A 20,858-nucleotide genomic window follows, 5' to 3' on the forward strand; every position below is an offset into this window, starting at 1 on the left:
ATTGAATTTGAAGTTTGACCATATTTTATTCATTTTTCTTTTATGCTTTATTTTAATTCCAAAAATACCAAAAATATGTTTGACCTTTATTGACTTTTAATATTCATTTCTCTTCTGTTTACCATTGGTTGATATTGATTTCATTCATATTTGATAATTGTGTTTTGGTTATGTCATTTGATTTCTCCTTTCATCCATTTTCATTTCATCTTCATCTTCTTTTTTATTTTTTTTATTTTGGCCAATGAGTTAATGATTTGTGGTTAGCCTTGACATATGAGAGGCTTAACCTTCTTTGATCCAAATCAAATTTAACTTGATCAAAGATCAAGTGAATTGCTTTGTGTCCAAGATAGGTTGCTTCTTGGTCAAGCAAAAAACTTAGAATCCATACAAGGCCTTTCCTTCTTTTCTTTTGGCATGACAAGTTGTAGGAGCTTGGCTTACTAGTCATGGTCTCTAACTTGTATTTATTTGCCTAAAGTTTTATTGACCGGCCTCAGATAGGTGTGACTACTGCATTAGTTCACTTACGATTGCTTAACATAGTGCTAAATTATCTTATGACACACTAACATTAACTACTAACACTAACTTTCTTTCAAGCGTTTAATTCTTGCAATTTACTTAAATGCAATTTAATTTCTTGCTCATTTATTCATATTGCCTTTTCCCTTTGCTTACTTGAGCTCATATTTTATGTTTATGCTATCTTCCTTTTGCTCACTTGAGCTCATTATTGTGAATAAATATATTGTGGCTTTGTGCTTATTTTTGTGATTGTTTGTGTGTACCCAATGCAAAAAAGAGAAAGGACTTAGAATTAGGACTTTACCTATGCTTAATGGAGTTAAAGAGCAACTAGGCCTCATGCCTTTAGAATGCTAAATTTTTTGAAGAGCAACTAGGCCCCATGCCTTTAGAATGCTAAATCTTAAAAGTTGACTTCAAAGGACCCCTAATTCAAAACTCTCTCTTTGTCCAGTTCTCTTATTTGTGTTATGAACCTTTTGATTGTTTGTTCTTGTGTGATAGGGATTCCAATCTTGAGATAGTAAGAAGGACCATTGCCATGAATAGCCAAGTTAAGAGAAACAAGCCAAATGGAGATCCTAGGAGCTTGATTGAATATTTGTTTGATTGCTTGAGTTAATTGCTAAGTCCAAAGGAAAGGAGCATCTTGAATCATCTTTATGATCTCAAGAAAGGAACTCCAAGGGTTTTATCTCTTCTCTCATCTTTGCATGTTTAGGACTAGCCCTTCTCTTCTTCTCTCCACTCTAACCCAAGCCAAACTCATTTTGTGCAAACATTGACATTGTTTTCAAAACTAGAAACCTAGGCCATATGCCTTTGATTTTTCAAACTCCTTTCGTTAATACTTATTTTGAATGAATCTTAAGTCAACTTTGACTTCATTTTGCAAATACTTCTAACTTGTAAATACAACTCACCTCAAGTGATTCTTTTTTGTGGTTCCAATGGCCACCTTTGTTAAACTTTTCATAAATATTAGTCATAGGTTTGAGTTATCATAGTGGTTGATGTAAACCTCACCTTATCCTTAGTGATTGGACTATAAGTCTTCCATACTTATTATAGGGTGGATCCTTCACTAGTATGTTGAAGCTCTCCTCACATGGTGGATTGTTGGTTTAGGTTGAGTTTTCTCCCTTTGATAACAAAAGACCTTAAGGCTTTTGATCAAATCAATTCACCAATATTTTGAGATTTTTACCCCGAACTATGAGGTTTTAATCCTACCTTTGTGATGGTACGTAGGCAATGGGTTCATCCATTCAAACAACACAATTATAAATAATTTGTATATTCTTTTCTCATCTCCCCAATCATGTTTGCAAAAATATTTTTCACAAATACCAATCTACAATACCCATTTGCAAAAAGGGCTCCCTTAGAGTACTAAGGATGTTTTGGGTGCTTAAAACCTTCCCATTGCATAACCAACCCCCTTACCCCGATCTCTGACATTTTTATTAGTTTTTGATTTGATAAAACTTCTTGGTTTTTGTTCGCTTTCTAACCTTTCCTTTGGATAAATAGAAGTACGGTGGCGACTCGAATTGTATGCTTACTTTTGATTTAGTTAATAAATCATAAGGTAACGAATACCCCGCTACAGAACCCTCCGCTACGGAAGCTAAGTTGCATATCTTCAGTCCTTGTAGTTATTAAACCTTTATGGAACCCCAAACCGGTTCTGCCTTTGTTATCGGAGACCTCTACCATGCGCCCCCACTGATCAACATTGCCTTCTTCCACAATCTTCTTAGCATCTTTCAATGAGGACATAGGTGCCCTAGCTCTCTTTTCAACAACAATAGATAAGGCTTGGAATGGAGTTCCAACCTCATCCTCAGCTTCAACATAAGAGAAAGATGACAAATGGCTAACCAACAACGCCTTCTCTCCACCAACAATCACAAGCTTCCCATTCTTCACAAGTTTGAGCTTCTAGTGCAAAGTTGAAGTAACAGCTCCTGCCTCATGGATCCATGGCCTTCCCAACAAGCAAATGTAGGCCAGGTGGATATCCATTACTTGAAAAGTAATTTGAAAATCACTCAGACCTATCTTAATTGGAAGGTCCACTTCACCAATAACTATTTTGCGCAAACCGTCAAAAGCTTTGACAATTACACCGTTATACCTCATAGGCGCTCCTTGGTATGATAACTTTGACAGAGTTGACTTCGGAAGCACGTTCAGCGACGACCCGGTGTCAACAAGCACATTTGACAAAGCATCCTCTTTTCAATTCATAGAAATGTGTAAAGCCAAATTATGATTTCTTCCCTCCTCAGGGAGTTCTTCATCGCAGAAGCTGAGATTATTGCACGAAGTGATGTTAGCCACGATATGATCGAATTGATCCACTGTAACATCATGTTCTAGGAAAGCTTATTCCAGAACTCTCTTTGTGCTTCTCTTTGTGCTTCAGAATTCATGAGCAGAGACAACACTGAGATTTTCAAGGGGGTTTGGAGCAGCTGCTCCACCACGTTGAACTCACTCCTTTTGATTAACCGAAGTACCTCATCATCATCGTTAGCCTTCACATCGTTGGATTCACCAGACTTACCCTTTGAAGCACCAACTGGATCTACAACAGGCACTTATACCTTCTTACTCATAACTGATTCTTCCTTATCCTTTGGGAACACTGGCCCAAACACTCAACGACTACGGGTCACCTTGGTAACATCAGCAATGCTCACCACAGAGCTAGTCGTAGGCAACGAGACCTCTTGACCACCTTCTATCATTGTAGCATTATACTGATACGGCACAACTTTATCAGATGAATACGAGACTGGGCCCACTAACCATATAACCAACGACGATATTAATCTATTATTGACATTGTTACTGTTGCTGTTGTTGTACTGGATTACCAATCTCTCTAGCTGCTTGAAAATGGGCACTATGAAATTCACATCGTCATCTACATGACGGGATTGAACAATTTGAATCATGCCTTCATCCATCAGTCGCTGGATGTCCTTTTTCACAATTTCACAACCCCTTGGGTTAACACTGCAAACAACACAACCATCATGGTCATGCTCATAATCACTTACCAAACAAACATCCTTATGCATCTGCACCAAGGATCTTCGGATGAAACGCACATCAAAAACTTTAAACTCGCCAGGAAAACCATCCACCATATTCACAGAAGAGTTCCCATGGGCGGGCAAAGGATTCACTTTCACATTCGGCGCGCGGTCCTCGAAGGACACCATTCCACTCTTCATCAGCTTCTGAACCTCATACTTAAGCGGGTAACAGTTCTCTATATCATGTCCGGGTGCTCCTTGATGAAAAGCACAACGGAGCTCAGGCTTGTACCACCATGGAAGTGGTTCTGGAATCTATGACGGGTTTCTTGGTTGGATTAGGTTCTTGAGAACCAAGGAAGGGTATAATTCTGCATAAGACATAGGAATCGGGTCGAAAGAGACCTTTTTCCTCTTAAAGTTTTGTTGATGATGATTGTTGGTAGTATTGTTGTTGTTGTAGGTGTTTGTTCATTGTTGCGGTTGTTGTTGTTGACGTTGTAGTTGTTGAACTGGTGTTGATTGTTGATTAGAAAATACCGGGATAACAGAAGATACTTGATGATGATGTTGACGGGATGATTGATTCCTTCTGATTTGAGGCCTCCTCTGCCTTCCACTGCTTCTTGCATTCACTTCGTTGTCCTTTTTCTTGCTGAAATTGCGGCCATACCTCTTGCTCGATGATGCCTCATCTTTCGACAAACGTCCCTCTCGGACTCCTTCCTCAAGCCTCATCCCCATGTTTACCATATCGGTAAAGTCACTTGGGGCACTAGCAATCATTCGCTCATAATAAAATGAACTCAGGGTCTTTAGAAAGATCTTTGTCGTCTCTTTTTCCTCCAAAGGAGGAGTGATCTGGGCAGCCAATTCCCTCCAGCTCTGCGCATACTCTTTAAACGTCTCCTTCTCTTTCTGAGACATAGACCTCAACTGGTCTCTATCAGGCGCCATGTCCACGTTGTACTTATACTACTTGACAAAAGCCTCTCCTAGGTCATTGAAAGTACGCATGCTGGCACTATTCAATCCCATATACCAACGGAGCGCAACACTGGTCAAACTGTCCTGGAAATAATTGATCATTATCGATCTGAGTGGAGATCTTGCGAGCATACATAACTAGATGACTGAGCGGACAAGTATTCCCCTTATACTTTTCAAAGTCAGGCACTTTGAACTTCACCGGGATCTTGACGTTGGGCACTAAGCACAACTCAGCAACACTCTTTCCAAACAAATCCTTACCTCTTAGCTTCTTCAATTCCTTGCGCAGCTCAAGAAACTGATCCTTCATTTCATCCATTTTCTCATAGACATCCGGACCCTCAGACGACTCGGAGTGATAAATGGTGTCCTCTACATGAGGTAAGGTGTGCACAACGGGAGGTGGCACAGACATGACCGGGCTAGATGCCAGCATGGAAGCAAAAGTAGGCGCAAAACCTACAGGCATAAAGTTGGACGGCATTCCCCAGGGGAATCCATCCGGCATAGTGGGCGCAAAATGAGCGGTAGCATCAGGCATGGTAGAGGTAGCCACCTCTGAAATAATCGTCCCCGCAGGAGGAGTTGCAGGCGTTGGAGAAGATTGACTATGAGCGGAAAGAACTGACTCCATCATGGCAGTCAGGCGGGCGATCTCGTCCTTTAGCTCTCTGCTCTCTTGCTCTAGATGCTCCATAATTTTGAAGTGATTGGCGCGGGTGTTGTACCGATGAGTCAGCTTGGCTAAAGCACAGAAGAAACACCAATGAGACATTTGGCGAAAGAGAAACCTGCTTATGCAAATGATGCATGAAACACAATGCTTGATTTTTATTTTTTTTGTTTTCAAGGAACTTACTTATATCATTTGCAAATATATATCAACAATTGCAATAATTTTCATATGACCAAAAATCTCTTTTCGTTTATATAATTGGAAGGATTACACTGAGTACAATTTCAGAAACCAAATGAAAAATACAAGAGAAAACGAGACTAGTCATCCTAAAGATCCCTAACAACAATGTCAGAAGCCCTGGCTGAAGGTGCATACTTCCTTAGAATGCGACGAATCTCGGTCTCAAAAGAAGCCTTCATCTGAGTCTTCTCGAGGACAAGCTGATCAACAATATTTTTCCAAGCAACAGAATGCTGGGGCATGCTAGAAGATGAAACCAATGGCTCTCTCTGTCTCTTTGTGACTCGGTCTTCAAGTAGCTCAATAAGAGCATCTTTGTCCTTAGACTCCAACTTCAACTCTTCATGCTTCTTGCTCAAAGCACGGAAACGCTCTTCCCACATATCCTTCTCTTGCTTCATCTTGATGAGTGCGTCTTCCAACTCCTCTACATATTGGTTAGGGAAAGTTAATGACTCAACCACAACCATAGACATAGGTCTTTCACAAGGATAAGGCATCTTCAACTCTAAAGCTCTCTTCTTTACCCAAAGAGTGTAAGCTTCCAAAGCTACACAATTGCGCGGACCAAGCTCGGATCTTCCTTTCCTATTCACATTATGCCAAGCATGCACAATCTTCTGCTTCAAATATTAGGGATCTTTACCCTCTTGATAGAAAAGACCTTCTAACAAAGTGTTATTAGGCTTGTCTCTCAAGGGGAACCCAAGTTGACAATGGGCCAAGCAGGGTTGTGGTTAATTCCTCCTTGTGTACCAATGAGAGGTAGATTAGAGAATTCACCACAACTATCAATAATCTCCAAACTGCTCAAATACGGATCATACCAAACTATATCATCATTAGTGAGAGACATAAGTCTCTGAGACCACCTTAGACATTGTTTGTTCTCCACAAAAGCAGGTGTTTGAGGCAAGTGCAAAATAAACCACTTGTACAGAAGAGGAATGAAACAGACGATAGTCCCACCACCCTTAGAATTCCTTAGATGCAAAGAGAAATACAGATCACCCAATAAAGTAGGCACATGATTCCCAATCAAGAAAAGTCTAATGGTGTTAACATCAACAAAACCGTCAATGTTAGGGAACAAAGCTAATCCATAGATGAGCAAGATAAATATATCTTCAAAAGCATCCACACTACCGGATTGAGCAAAGGCAGTACCTTCCTTGATGAGGAAATCAGATGGTAATCCAAACAATCCTTCTTTCTTCACCCAATGAGCCTCTATCTCATACTTCTTTAAGTGAAGAGCTTCAACAATAATACTAGATCGGGGAATCTCCTCCAATCCACTAAAAGGCGCTCTACTAGAAATGGGTATCCTCAATAGATGGGAATACTCCTCCAAGGTAGGTACAAGCTGATAATCTGGGAAAGTGAAACAACGGTAGAGAGGATCATATAATTGCACCAATACACTAAAGATTCCTTCAACCACATCATCAGATAAGATAGACAATATCTTCCCATGACGTTGTTTGAAGTCCAAGGGATCTAATACAAAAGATGCTAGCTTCCTTAACTCTTTCAAGTCGGGACATTTGAAACTATACTTCTTAGTGTTCCTTCATCCACAATCCATGGTCTAAAACTATTTGCAGATAATATCTCAGTTCCTTGAAATTTTCGTGTGATGAATGTTATGATGCGCATGAATGCATGAATGCAACAATCAAAAATAAGGGATCACACACAAGGCAAACAAAGGTCAAGGGATGAATCAAGTCATTTTCAAGATCAATCATCCATTTTGGTGGATTATGGTTTACACCTTATCAACACCCAAGTTCCATTGATATTGACAAGACTTGACTGGATCAACCAAGAATCAAGGGTTTGTTGTAAGTCACGAGCATGGAGTCTGGGTAAGAACCATCCCAAAGGAGTGAACTAAGGATAAAACCTGTAGATCATGTTCTAAAAAGTTCCCAGAGTCTTAATTCCATCTTTCGGATACTACAGGTTAAGATGACTGACTCATCGACCCATAATATTCTCAAGAGAAACTCGTCTGAGTGTAGTATCACGTAACAACTGTTATCAAGTCTACACTTGAACAGTCTCCGCACTACGTCCTAAATAGGCCAAGAGGGGGTAAATGTTCTACGGTCCTCAACTTCTTGGACCCAAATTAGAGATAGTAATGCGTAACCACAAATACTTGTGTGACATTTCCAAATCTAAAAGAGTCTCCACTGAGGAGATGGATCTCAAGCCAACTTGTTAAGGACTACTCCACACAAGTCGAACATGACTATACCATCCTCCTATCTTAATTGCACTCAAGTTCGGGTTAGAACTTATCTCACCACTCAGAGATCACCAAGCACAACAAGCAGGTTATATCACATATACATATATACAAACATCACATATATACAAATATATACACACAAAAAGTAGGCTAAACCTACTGGAGACTACTCCCCAGTAGAGTCTCCACTTAATTTCTGTAGCGGTAAATTCATGATCATCAAGCTATGGGTAAGCTATGTTGGGGTAAGCCCTAGAGGCCAATACTTTTGGTACTTGTATCGAATTATTTATTAATAATAAAAAGGCATTTTTCTTTATTATGTTTGTTTAATAAAGTCCCTGGAATAGATAGTCCATTTAATGTATCAAGTATGACTTAATCATGAGATCACATTAAACATAAGGACACTATTCTTAAAATGTCCGTAGTCAAGCTTTATTATGAAATGGGATAACATTAAAGCATGGAGACTATTATGTTTGTAGACTGATGATCACGTCTCATGGATCATGGATAAAGAGTTATCAAGTCTTAAACATAGGTATGAATATTAAGAGTAATATTCATACTGGATTGACCCGCTATGAGAATACTATATAGAAAGTTATGCAAAGTGTCATAAGTTATTCTCATGGTGATAATAGTGTATACCACTCTTCGACCTGAAACCACTATGGATCCTAGATGTAGAGTCGAGTGCTTTATTGCTGATCCAACGTTGTCCGTAACTGGATAACCATAAAGGCAGTTGATAGGTACTCCACGAAGCATGCTGAGGGACATGAGTGTCCTAGATGGAATTTGCCAATCCTGCTTAACAGGATAAATGTCTATGGGCCCAATATTGAACTGGACAAGGGTGACATGGTCTATACCTTGTGTTCAATATAGACATAAGGGCAAAGGGGTAATTATACACATAATTATTATCACAGGAGGTTTTGTCAGATCACATGACATTTTCGTGACTTGGGTAGCAGTGATGTGTTGCTAGATACCGCTCACTGTTTATTATGTTAAATGCATGATTTAATATAATTGCCAACGCCGCGAAAACCTATAGGGTCACACACAAAGGACGGATTGATGAGAGATAGAATAATTAAGGAACATCGTAAGGTACGGTGTACTTAAGAAGAATACGAAATATGGTAAAGTACCAAATACTTAAGTGATTTTGGCATATTCTGAGATATGGGCCAAAATGCACTTAAGTGGGCTTTTTGGCTTGAAACCCACACAAGTGGTTCTATAAATAGAACCCCTTGGGTAGAAGCATTCACACTCCAGAGAACACAACTGAAGAGTTGGAATTTCGTATCTCTCTCTCTCACTCAAAGCCTTCACTCACAAACAGCTAGCACTGCGATTGAAGGAATCCGTTCGTGTGGACTGAGTAGAGACGTTGTCATCGTTCAACGTTCGTGATCGCCCCGTGGATCTGTATCAAAGGTTGATCATTGTCAGAGATCTGCACCAAAGGTTTGAATCTCCACAAGAGGTAACGATTCTATCACTGATCATGCTCATTCGTAAGGATCATTAAAGGAGAAATTTTTATATTCCGCTGCGCCTTGGATGGCAATTCTCCTTCAGTGGTATCAGAGCCACTTACGAAACCATGAATCTGATAACTGTTTTTGTTCTGTAATAATATGATTAAAACAGAATGAATCAAAGGTTAAATTGAGATCGATCAAGTTACATATATGTGATATATGTAACCCTGATGCAAAATACATTATATATGATATAGTGTTCTTGTTTCATTCATTCAAAAACCTCGATGATTGTTTTCCTTTGAGCGATCAATGGTCGTTTGCTTCTTGATCCGACATTAGTATGGTGAAGCAATGACGTGTTGATCAATCATACTGAATTAACAATCGAGACGTATTTGACGGTCTGAAATTGGTGCATCAGGGTTAGTGACGACACAAGGGTTGTGTTGTTAGAGAGTTATGCGATTGGGGTTTGATTGCACAAGAGTTGTGCGTCCTAAACACTTTTCCGAACAGTGTTAACCGGTTAACGCGTATGGTTAACCGGTTAACGTAATACGAAATAATTTTTTTAATTTTTGGAACAGTGTTAACCGGTTAACGCATATGGTTAACCGGTTAACGGAATGCGAAATAAAATTTTTGAGATTTTCAAACAGTGTTAACCGGTTAACGCATTTGGTTAACCGGTTAACGCAAGGCAGAAAAGAGTTTTCTAAATGTTTTCAAACAGTGTTAACCGGTTAACGCATATGGTTAACCGGTTAACGCAAGAAAAAATTCACCGGTTCGGCTAGAAAAAGTGCTTTGAAGTATCAAGTGTTGATACGAAAAACGACGTCAATTTTTAAATGAATTGTTCATTAAAATTTTCGAGCGGGGCGCTGCCCCTTGTTCATTACAATTTTTAAATGAATTGTTCATTAAAATTTTCGAGCGGGACCCCCGGCTAACTCTGCGTAGTGTGATCGGTTGTCGAAATTTAATTTGATTAATTAAAGGAATTAATAATAATAATAAATTTTTATTATTGTGGTGATCGGTTATGGCCTTAGTTTTCCTTTGTTTTGTTTTGGATTTTAAAATACGACCTGCGTGTCGTGCCTCTCTCTTAATCTCCCAAATGTAACTTCTTTTCTCATCTCACTCCCTCGTATGTAAAACGAGTTTCTTTCATGTAATGTAATGATATGAAGAAAGCAAAGAAGTCAGTGCCAAAGGAAGACAACCTTGAAGATCTTGCTTGGAGAAGCTTAGATCGTTATAGGTTAGCTTAGGTTCTCTCATTGGCTTGGGAGAACAATTGCGCTAGGGGCCATAACTGTTTCATTCTGTTTATATGTATGTTGATGCATGTGTATGTATGTTGATGCATGTGAGAGACGGTTTATATGATAAACAAGCCGGTGAGATCAGTAAAATTGCAATTCCCTCAAAACTAAATATTAAGTTTTAAGCTTTCCAAGTTTTAACACTCATCAAGACTAGTAATTGAAATTGTAGGTTTCGCCTACGCGAGGTGCATGATCTATATATTAGTAAGGTGCGATGGGATAATTGTAATATCCAACTGTTAAAACAATGGGTCAAACTTAACTAAACAAATTATAATAAGATTATATATGTTTAGAAGCAAGAGTTGGGAATAATCCATATGATGGATTAGAATAAGGAGTTATTCACCCAATTGAAATTTTCGAGAGTTGTATGAGATACAATTGGAAGGAGTTCCTACATAAATAACCTAGTTTTGTGTAATCCGCCTACGCGGACTTAGAACGAAGTGAAATATGGATCTCGACCCACTAGAAAATCTTCCAACGGGATTTTCCGAATCAGATGATGAGGGTCATTTGTTTTGAGTAAAATAGTGGGAGCATGTTTAATTAAAGGCCTAATTAAATATATCAATGATACTTATATTTTCATTATTTCTTATGTAGATTACCATGACAACAAACACCTCTAACAACATTTTGCGATCGATCCTTGACAAGGAAAAATTGTCTGGGACAAATTTTCTGGATTGGCACCGAAACCTGAGGATTGTCCTCAAACATGATAAAAAGCTGTATGTCTTGGAGACACCTGTTCCTGAAGAGGAACCTCCTAGTTCTGCACCTAAGGCAGAAAGAGATGCTTATAAGAAGCATGTCGATGATGCCAATGAAACTGCCTGTCTCATGCTAGCTACCATGAACTCAGAATTGCAAAAGCAACATGAGAACATGTCGGCATTCGATATGATCGAACACCTGAAGCTGCTCTATCAAGAGCAAGCAAGGCATGAGAGGTTTGAAATTTCAAAAGCCCTTTTTCAAGGCAAGTTAGCTGAGGGAGCCTCTGTAGGTCCCCATGTACTCAAGATGATTGGGTATGTGGAAAACCTTGACAGACTGGGTTTTCCCCTCGGAAAGGAACTTGCGACTGATTTGATCTTGCAATCGTTGCCAGATAGATTCAGTCAGTTTGTCCTAAATTTCAATATGAATGATATGGACAAATCGCTTCCTGAGCTGCTAGCCATGTTAAGAACGGCTGAGCAGAATCTGAAGTCAAAAGGGAAGTCCATTCTGATGATCGGAAATGGAAAGAGACAGAACAAAAGGCCCATCAAGCAGGGTGATAAAGGGAAAGGCAAGGAAGTTGTCAAACCCAAACCCACCGTTGCTGCTTTGAAGCCTAGTGGAGGCATAGCAAAAGCAGGCACCTGCTTCCATTGCGGTAAAACCGGACACTGGAAGAGAAACTGCCCAAAGTACCTGGAAGATAAGAAGAATGGAGTAGAGACTTCAACTTCAGGTATTTTTGTTATTGAAATTAATTTATCTACTTCTGTGACATGGGTATTAGATACTGGATGTGGTTCTCACATTTGTATAAATGTGCAGGGACTAAAAAGGAGTAGAAAATTGGCAAAAGGTGAAGTCGACCTACGAGTTGGAAATGGAGCAAAGGTTGCTGCTTTAGCCGTAGGAACTTATGGATTGACTTTACCTAGTGGTTTAATAATTCAGTTAGAGAACTGTTATTATGTACCTGCAATTAGCAGGAATATTATTTCCGTTTCTTGTTTGGACAAGTTTGGTTTTTCATTTATAATAAAGAACAATTGTTGCTCAATTTATTTGAATGATATATTCTATGCTACTGCACAGATGAACAATGGACTATATGTCCTTGATCTTGAAATGCCTATTTATAACATTAATACTAAAAGGATGAAACCAAATGAGTTAAATCCAACTTACCTTTGGCATTGTCGGTTAGGCCACATAAATGAGAAACGCATTTCCAAACTCCATAAAGATGGGCTCTTGGACTCTTTTGATTATGAATCATATGAGACATGCAGATCTTGTTTAATTGGAAAGATGACAAAGTCCCCATTCACAGGAAAAGGTGAAAGGGCTAATGATCTTTTGGCCCTCATACATACTGATGTATGCGGACCACTGAACATACCAGCCAGAGGAGGTTTTCAATACTTCATCACATTTACTGATGATTTCAGTAGATATGGTTATGTGTATTTAATGAAACACAAATCAGAGTCCTTTGAAAAGTTCAAGGAATTCAAGAATGAAGTACAAAACCAACTAGGTAAGAATATTAAAACTCTTCGATCAGATCGAGGTGGTGAGTATTTAAGCCTAGAGTTTGATGACCATCTAAAAGAGTGTGGGATACTATCCCAACTTACTCCTCCTGGAACACCCCAATGGAATGGTGTATCTGAGAGAAGAAATCGAACCCTGTTGGACATGGTCCGATCCATGATGAGTCACGCCGATCTTCCAAACTCCTTTTGGGGACATGCGCTATTGACAGCAGCTTACACACTTAACCGTGTTCCATCCAAAAAGGTTGATAAAACACCATATGAGATATGGAGTGGTAAGAGACCACATATGTCTTACATGAAGATTTGGGGTTGCGAAGTTTATGTGAAACGACAAATTTCAACTAAGCTTGAGCCCAAATCTGACCAATGCTTATTTGTGGGGTATCCTAAAGAAACAAGAGGATATTACTTCTACAATCCTTCTGAGGGCAAAGTGTTTGTCGCTCGAACTGGAGTTTTCCTAGAAAAGGATTTTATTTCCAAAGGAACCAGTGGGAGGAAAGTAGAGCTTGAAGAAATTCAAGAATCGCAAAGCATTGATACACCTATGGAGGAATTAGAGCAGGAAACACAAGTAGTTGTGGAAGAACAACCTGCTCAAGTAGAACAAGACCAGCGTAGGTCAAGCAGGATACGTCACCTACCTGAAAGATATGGATATCTCATAACAGATCAAGGTGATGTATTACTCATGGATCAAGATGAGCCTGTGACCTACCAAGAGGCCATAACTGGTCCCGAGTCTGAGAAGTGGCTAGAGGCCATGAAATCCGAAATAGATTCCATGTACACGAACCAAGTTTGGAACTTGGTAGAACCTCCTGTAGGAGTTAATCCTATAGGATGCAAGTGGGTCTTCAAAAGAAGACTGACATGGATGGCAAGGTACATACCTATAAGGCAAGACTGGTTGCAAAAGGATATAAACAAATTCATGGCGTTGACTATGATGAAACCTTTTCACCAGTTGCAATGCTTAAATCTATTCGAATTTTACTTGCTATCGCTGCATATCATGATTATGAAATATGGCAAATGGATGTCAAAACTGCTTTCCTTAATGGGAATCTTCTTGAGGATGTGTACATGACACAACCTGAAGGATTTGACATACCAGAAGAAGCCCATAAGATATGTAAGCTACAAAGATCAATCTATGGATTGAAGCAAGCTTCCAGAAGCTGGAATCTTCGTTTTGATGAAACGGTAAAACAATATGGATTCATTAAGAACGAAGATGAGCCTTGTGTCTACAAGAAGGTTAGTGGGAGCATGATCGTGTTCCTGGTATTATATGTAGATGACATATTACTCATTGGAAACGATGTCCCTACCCTGCAACAAGTAAAGACTTGGTTGGGGAAATGCTTTTCTATGAAGGACCTAGGTGAAGCAGCCTATATATTAGGAATCAGAATCTATAGAGATAGATCACAAAAACTGCTTGGCCTAAGTCAGAGTACATACATAGACAAAGTGCTGAGACGCTTTAATATGCATGATTCCAAGAAAGGATTCATACCTATGCAACATGGCCTGTGTCTATCAAAAACACAATCCCCTTCAACTAAGGAAGAAAGGGAACACATGAATAAGATTCCATATGCATCTGCAATAGGATCTATCATGTATGCCATGTTATGTACTCGACCAGATGTCTCGTATGCTTTAAGTACAACGAGTAGGTACCAATCTGATCCTGGTGATGCCCATTGGGTAGCTGTTAAGAATATCCTTAAGTACTTGAGAAGGACTAAGGAATCATTCTTGATATATGGAGGTCAGGAAGAGTTGGCTGTAATTGGTTACACTGATGCTAGCTTCCAGACAGATAAGGATGACTTTAGATCGCAATCTGGTTATGTGTTTTGCTTAAACGGTGGCGCTGTGAGCTGGAAAAGTTCAAAGCAAGATACAGTTGCTGATTCTACAACCGAGGCCGAGTATATTGCTGCCTCAAGTGCAGCAAAGGAAGCTGTTTGGATCAAAAAGTTCGTTAGTGAACTTGACATAGTTCCTAGCATTGTGGATCCCATTGGTCTCTATTGTGATAACAATGGTGCTATCGCATAAGCTAAGGAGCCTAGATCTCACCAACGATCCAAACACATACTTAGGCGTTATCACCTCATTCGAGAGATAATAGATAGAGGAGATGTGAAAATATGTAGAGTACCTACACTCGACAATATTGCTGACCCACTGACAAAGCCTCTTGCGCAGCAGAAGCATGATGGCCATACTAGATCTATGGGCATTAGGGATATGTCTAATTGGCTCTAGTGCTAGTGGGAGATTGTTGGTGTAAGCCCTAGAGGCCAATACTTTTGGTACTTGTATCGAATTATTTATTAATAATAAAAAGGCATTTTTCTTTATTATGTTTGTTTAATAAAGTCCCTGGAATAGATAGTCCATTTAATGTATCAAGTATGACTTAATCATGAGATCACATTAAACATAAGGACACTATTCTTAAAATGTCCGTAGTCAAGCTTTATTATGAAATGGGATAACATTAAAGCATGGAGACTATTATGTTTGTAGACTGATGATCACGTCTCATGGATCATGGATAAAGAGTTATCAAGTCTTAAACATAGGTATGAATATTAAGAGTAATATTCATACTGGATTGACCCGCTATGAGAATACTATATAGAAAGTTATGCAAAGTGTCATAAGTTATTCTCATGGTGATAATAGTGTATACCACTCTTCGACCTGAAACCACTATGGATCCTAGATGTAGAGTCGAGTGCTTTATTGCTGATCCAACGTTGTCCGTAACTGGATAACCATAAAGGCAGTTGATAGGTACTCCACGAAGCATGCTGAGGGACATGAGTGTCCTAGATGGAATTTGCCAATCCTGCTTAACAGGATAAATGTCTATGGGCCCAATATTGAACTGGACAAGGGTGACATGGTCTATACCTTGTGTTCAATATAGACATAAGGGCAAAGGGGTAATTATACACATAATTATTATCACAGGAGGTTTTGTCAGATCACATGACATTTTCGTGACTTGGGTAGCAGTGATGTGTTGCTAGATACCGCTCACTGTTTATTATGTTAAATGCATGATTTAATATAATTGCCAACGCCGCGAAAACCTATAGGGTCACACACAAAGGACGGATTGATGAGAGATAGAATAATTAAGGAACATCGTAAGGTACGGTGTACTTAAGAAGAATACGAAATATGGTAAAGTACCAAATACTTAAGTGATTTTGGCATATTCTGAGATATGGGCCAAAATGCACTTAAGTGGGCTTTTTGGCTTGAAACCCACACAAGTGGTTCTATAAATAGAACCCCTTGGGTAGAAGCATTCACACTCCAGAGAACACAACTGAAGAGTTGGAATTTCGTATCTCTCTCTCTCACTCAAAGCCTTCACTCACAAACAGCTAGCACTGCGATTGAAGGAATCCGTTCGTGTGGACTGAGTAGAGACGTTGTCATCGTTCAACGTTCGTGATCGCCCCGTGGATCTGTATCAAAGGTTGATCATTGTCAGAGATCTGCACCAAAGGTTTGAATCTCCACAAGAGGTAACGATTCTATCACTGATCATGCTCATTCGTAAGGATCATTAAAGGAGAAATTTTTATATTCCGCTGCGCCTTGGATGGCAATTCTCCTTCAAGCTAGACATCAAATAACAAGAGTCGCCACCGCGCTTTTATTGTTTCCAAGGGAAAATGGAGAAAGTACGAACAAAACCCAAAAATAAGAAGTTTTCAAATCAAAACTAATAAAATGTCAGAGATTACAGGTAAGGGGGTTGGTTACACAGAGGGAAGGTGTTAGCACCCAAAGTGTCCTAGGTACTCCTAGGGAGCCCTTTTTGTGTGCATATGTATTTGGTACAAAAATGATGTTTACAAACAAATAGAATGGGGGGATGAGAAAAGAATTTATTAATTATATTTTGTGTTTGACAAGATCTTCGGACTTGTGCCTACGTACCAAATGGGTAGCAATCCAATAGACAAGAATGTCAATAGAAACCCAGAATTCCCTTGGACTTTTAAAATCAAGCAACACACAAATGCACAATTTTATTATCTTGAAGAGCAAAGGCATCAAATAAAGATAGCCACATCCAAGCTTTAGCTATTCCATGATCTTCTTCAGATTAGCCCATGTAACAGATGGATTCCACAAGTCACAAGTTCACAATAACAGCTTCACAATGATCATGTTGCAGATGAACTCAGAGGGATCTTGAATGATGTATCAGATAAAGTTTCAAATTTCAAGCACTTGGTTTCACAATAAGTTGGCATTGGCCAAGTCCTTTAGCATAGGAATGTTGCCTAAATTCTAAGTCCATTTGTCCAAGATCAAGCCAACAGTCCACACAAAAAGTTTTTTTAGGGTTTTTGTTGTTATTATGTACATTAATGGTCAAAGACCACACAAACAAGCAAAGTACACACAAACAAGATATATCACACAATATGGTCCAAATGGACAAAGGGAAAATTGCATTAACATAAACAATTAGAATGGTATGAATAATGGCAAATCAATAAAAGCTAAAATTAAATGACATTAAAGTAAATGACTTGAAGTTAAAAGTTAGTTATTAATTAATTAGAAGTTAATATTGTTTTGCTTTTGCTTTTGATTTTAAGACATTCTTTGGAGAACACTCAACCCACTTGTCACAAGCATGGATCCTTGAGCCAAGAGATCTTCCAAAGTAAGGAAAAAAGGCCAAGTTTCCATACAATACCATGAAAGATGGGAGACTTACAATCTCACTAACTAGAATGCTATGCCTTTTGTGTTACAAATTTAGCGTTATGTTAAGCAATCATAATTGGACTTATGTAGAAGTTACAACTATTTGAGGTCGGGCAATAGAATTTTGGTGTTAATGCATGTTAGGGACATATTATAATGGACTATGCTCATGAAACATACCACACACAAAAAGAAATATGCAAAAGAGGTGGCCTAATCTCGTCCATACTCATGTTAATTTTCAATCAATTGGCTTTAGGACTTTGAGATATCATAGGCCAAATGAGATGAATGCATAAAGAAGGGGAATGAGATGAATAGGGAAGGGAATGAATCAAAACTCAAATTGATCAAAGGAGGACTTTTATCAAATTAATATCATCCATTCATTTTGGGAGATGGAATGTACATTCCATCAATCCCCTAAATCCAATGATATTAACTTGACAAAGTCAAATTAACTTTGACCAAGGCTCAACAACAAGAGTCAAACTCAAACAAGTCATCATAATTGGTCAACAAAAATTATTTGACATTTATTCAAATTAAAAATACTAAAATAAGGCATTTAAATTAAAAATGGTTTGTCAAATTCCTAAAACCTCATCAAAACACCAAAGAAATGGCCATGAGATTTATCATAGGTCAAGCAAGGTCAAAGGACCTTGAAGTAAAAATTCAGAATTTTTAAAGACTTAAAAGTATTTTTAAACAATTAAAAATAATCACAAAATCAATTAAATCATGAAAAATATTAATAATGATCCAAAAAATAATTTTAATTCAGAATATGAAAGAGGAAATTATTTGAATTTTTTTGGTGAAACTCTCATATTTTTTGGATCAATATTAAAATTAATATGATTTAATGAAAATAAAAGGATTAAAACCAAAATAAAAAAATATAAAAAAATGGGAACCACTTGATCTCCCTCATTAATTGAGGTGGCAGATCAAGTGGACTAGAACGCGCGTTCCATGGTGGAACCTAGTCAGCGCGCCACACGCGTGGTAATCAAAACCAACGCCTCAGATCAAAACAAAATAGCAAGATCATGTGGTTGGGAGACGTGCCAGCGCACGACCAGAGCTGTAGCTCCGGTCTTCTTCTCCGGTGGACCTCACCGGACTGGTCCACCCTCAATCATCACTAAAATAAAAAAGGAGGACATGATCTGAAAGAAAAAAATGGCGTAGAGTACGAATTTAACCTCAATTTTAACTAACTCCACATATATAGAAAGATACGAGGAGTTGAATTTTGAGGTGTGTTAACTGAGTTGCTTCGATTTGACCTCTAAGCACCTTAATCTTCTTGCCTACATTGGTAGGACTTCAGACAACCAAAGATCCAAGAGAATTGAGTAGAATTGAGAGAGAATCGAAGAGATGAAGTTTTCTAAAAATTAACTTCAATGCTATGCAGTTCTTGATGTTGCTTGCTCCAAACACGATCTGATCACACTTGAGAAGTTAGTAGGAAGTGATTAGAGAGGTTGCAAGGCTTTGGATCCTGGAGTTCTTAAATCTCCAACAGTTGAGATTCAAACTCAAATTTCAAATTGAAATTTATCAGGTTTTCCTTTGGAATGAGAGGGTTTCAATGGGGGGAAAAAATGGCGCGTAAGGTCTGATTCAAATGAGCACAGAGGTCATGTATTTATAGCATGGATGAATGATATTTGCACACTTCAAATTTTGTCCAATTTTAGCAATGTTGATGGCACGAGTGCATGGGCATGTGCAGGCCCAAGGTGCAATGCAAAAAGGTCCAAAATAAGGTTGAAGTCAACAGAGATGTTGTTGTGAAAGAGTCAGAAGTATGGGATTAGAGCAAGTCTCAATCCAACTCCGGTGTAAAGTTAACTTCTAAAGATATTGATTCTGATTCTGAAGATGAGTCAGAGCCTGAAAATGATTCTGAGAGTGAGTCAAAATCATAAGGTGAGATTGATTTGATCCAGATTCTAATGGTGATTCAGATTCTGGTGATCTAGATTCTGGTGATCTAGATTCTGATGGTGATTTAGATTCTGGTGGTAGTCCAGATTATAAGTTATTCTAGATTCTGAAGGTGACCATGCTTCTGAAGTCAATACTTTTGGAGTTCCAGCATCTGATATTGTTCTAGAATCAGAAGGTTCTGAACAAGTTCAGAGGCCACAAAGAATCAAAAACATTCTAAGAAGGTTTGTAGAGTTTGACATGCTGAAAGACATGAAATAGATTCTGAAGGGGAAGTTATTTAGTGTGTTATGTTAGTAGACTATGAATTTGTGAGTACGGAAGAAGCTCTCAAACAGAAAGTCTGGATGAAGGCCATGAAAGAAGAACTTGATGCCATAGAGAGAAACAAGACTTGGAGGCTGACAAAACTTCCAAAGAACAAGAAAGCCATAAATGTGAAATGGGTTTATTAGGTGAAGTTAAAGCCAGATGGATCAATTGGAAAACACAAAGCAAGGTTAGTTGTGAGAGGTTTTATGCATAAACCTATGTTAGATTACTTTCAAGTGTTTGCGGCTGTAGCAAGACATGAAATAATCAGGTTGGTGATTGTGATAGTTGTTAACATGAATTGACCTTTGATGCATTTAGACGTGAAATCTGCATTTTTTAATGGTCCATTAGAAGAAGAGGTTTATGTATCACAGCCTCCTGGATTTGAGAAAAAGAATTAGGAAGAGATGGTGTACAGATTGCACAAAGCTTTGTATGGACTGAAGCAAGCCCCTAGAGCTTGGAGTCTGAAAATTGATTCATTTTTCAGAAATGTGAGATGGAGTATGGTGTCTATGTTTAGCATACTTCCGAAGGCAATATGACTTTGGTCTGTATGTATGTTGATGACATATTGCTAACAAGAAGTTGTGAACATGAGATAGCTAAGTTCAAGAAGGAGCTGATGAATGAGTTTGAGATGACTGATTTAGGAAATATGGTTTATTTTCTAAGGATGAAGATTATGTACTATGAGAAAGGCATAATTTTTCATCAGTTGAAATATTAACTTGAGCTTCTGAAGAGATTTGAGCTATTGAATTATAAAGTTATCGTCACATATGCTGATACAAATCAGAAATTGGATTCTAATTTTGATGGTGATGATGTAGATGCTACAACGTTCAAGAAGTTGACAGGTTCTCTGAGGTATTTGTGTAATACCATACCTGATATTTTCTATGCAATTCGAATGGTGAGTAGGTTTATGAAT

General features: G+C 38.5%; 1 protein-coding gene across 1 annotated transcript; it reads left to right on the forward strand.

Annotated features, from left to right (window-relative positions):
* Positions 1-14,330: 14,330 nt before the first annotated feature.
* LOC127082178 (secreted RxLR effector protein 161-like) lies at positions 14,331-19,709 on the forward strand. Its single transcript, XM_051022412.1, has 3 exons — positions 14,331-14,854; positions 19,477-19,570; positions 19,627-19,709. Exons 1-3 carry the CDS (start codon positions 14,375-14,377, stop codon positions 19,707-19,709), a joined length of 657 nt encoding a protein of 218 aa, XP_050878369.1. The 5' UTR covers positions 14,331-14,374.
* Positions 19,710-20,858: the final 1,149 nt, after the last annotated feature.

Source organism: Lathyrus oleraceus, chromosome 5 (assembly GCF_024323335.1).
Source record: "Lathyrus oleraceus cultivar Zhongwan6 chromosome 5, CAAS_Psat_ZW6_1.0, whole genome shotgun sequence".
Taxonomy (NCBI): Eukaryota; Viridiplantae; Streptophyta; class Magnoliopsida; order Fabales; family Fabaceae; genus Lathyrus; species Lathyrus oleraceus.

Excerpts from the sequence above, each read along its gene's own strand:
- LOC127082178 (XM_051022412.1), top strand. The coding sequence starts at position 14,375 with ATGCATGATTCCAAGAAAGGATTCATACCTATGCAACATGGCCTGTGT. Across the intron at positions 14,855-19,476 it reads CCTCAAGTGCAGCAAAGGAA|AGCAAGTCTCAATCCAACTC; the intron begins GCTGTTTGGATC and ends GTATGGGATTAG. Across the intron at positions 19,571-19,626 it reads GCCTGAAAATGATTCTGAGA|ATTCTGGTGATCTAGATTCT; the intron begins GTGAGTCAAAAT and ends ATGGTGATTCAG.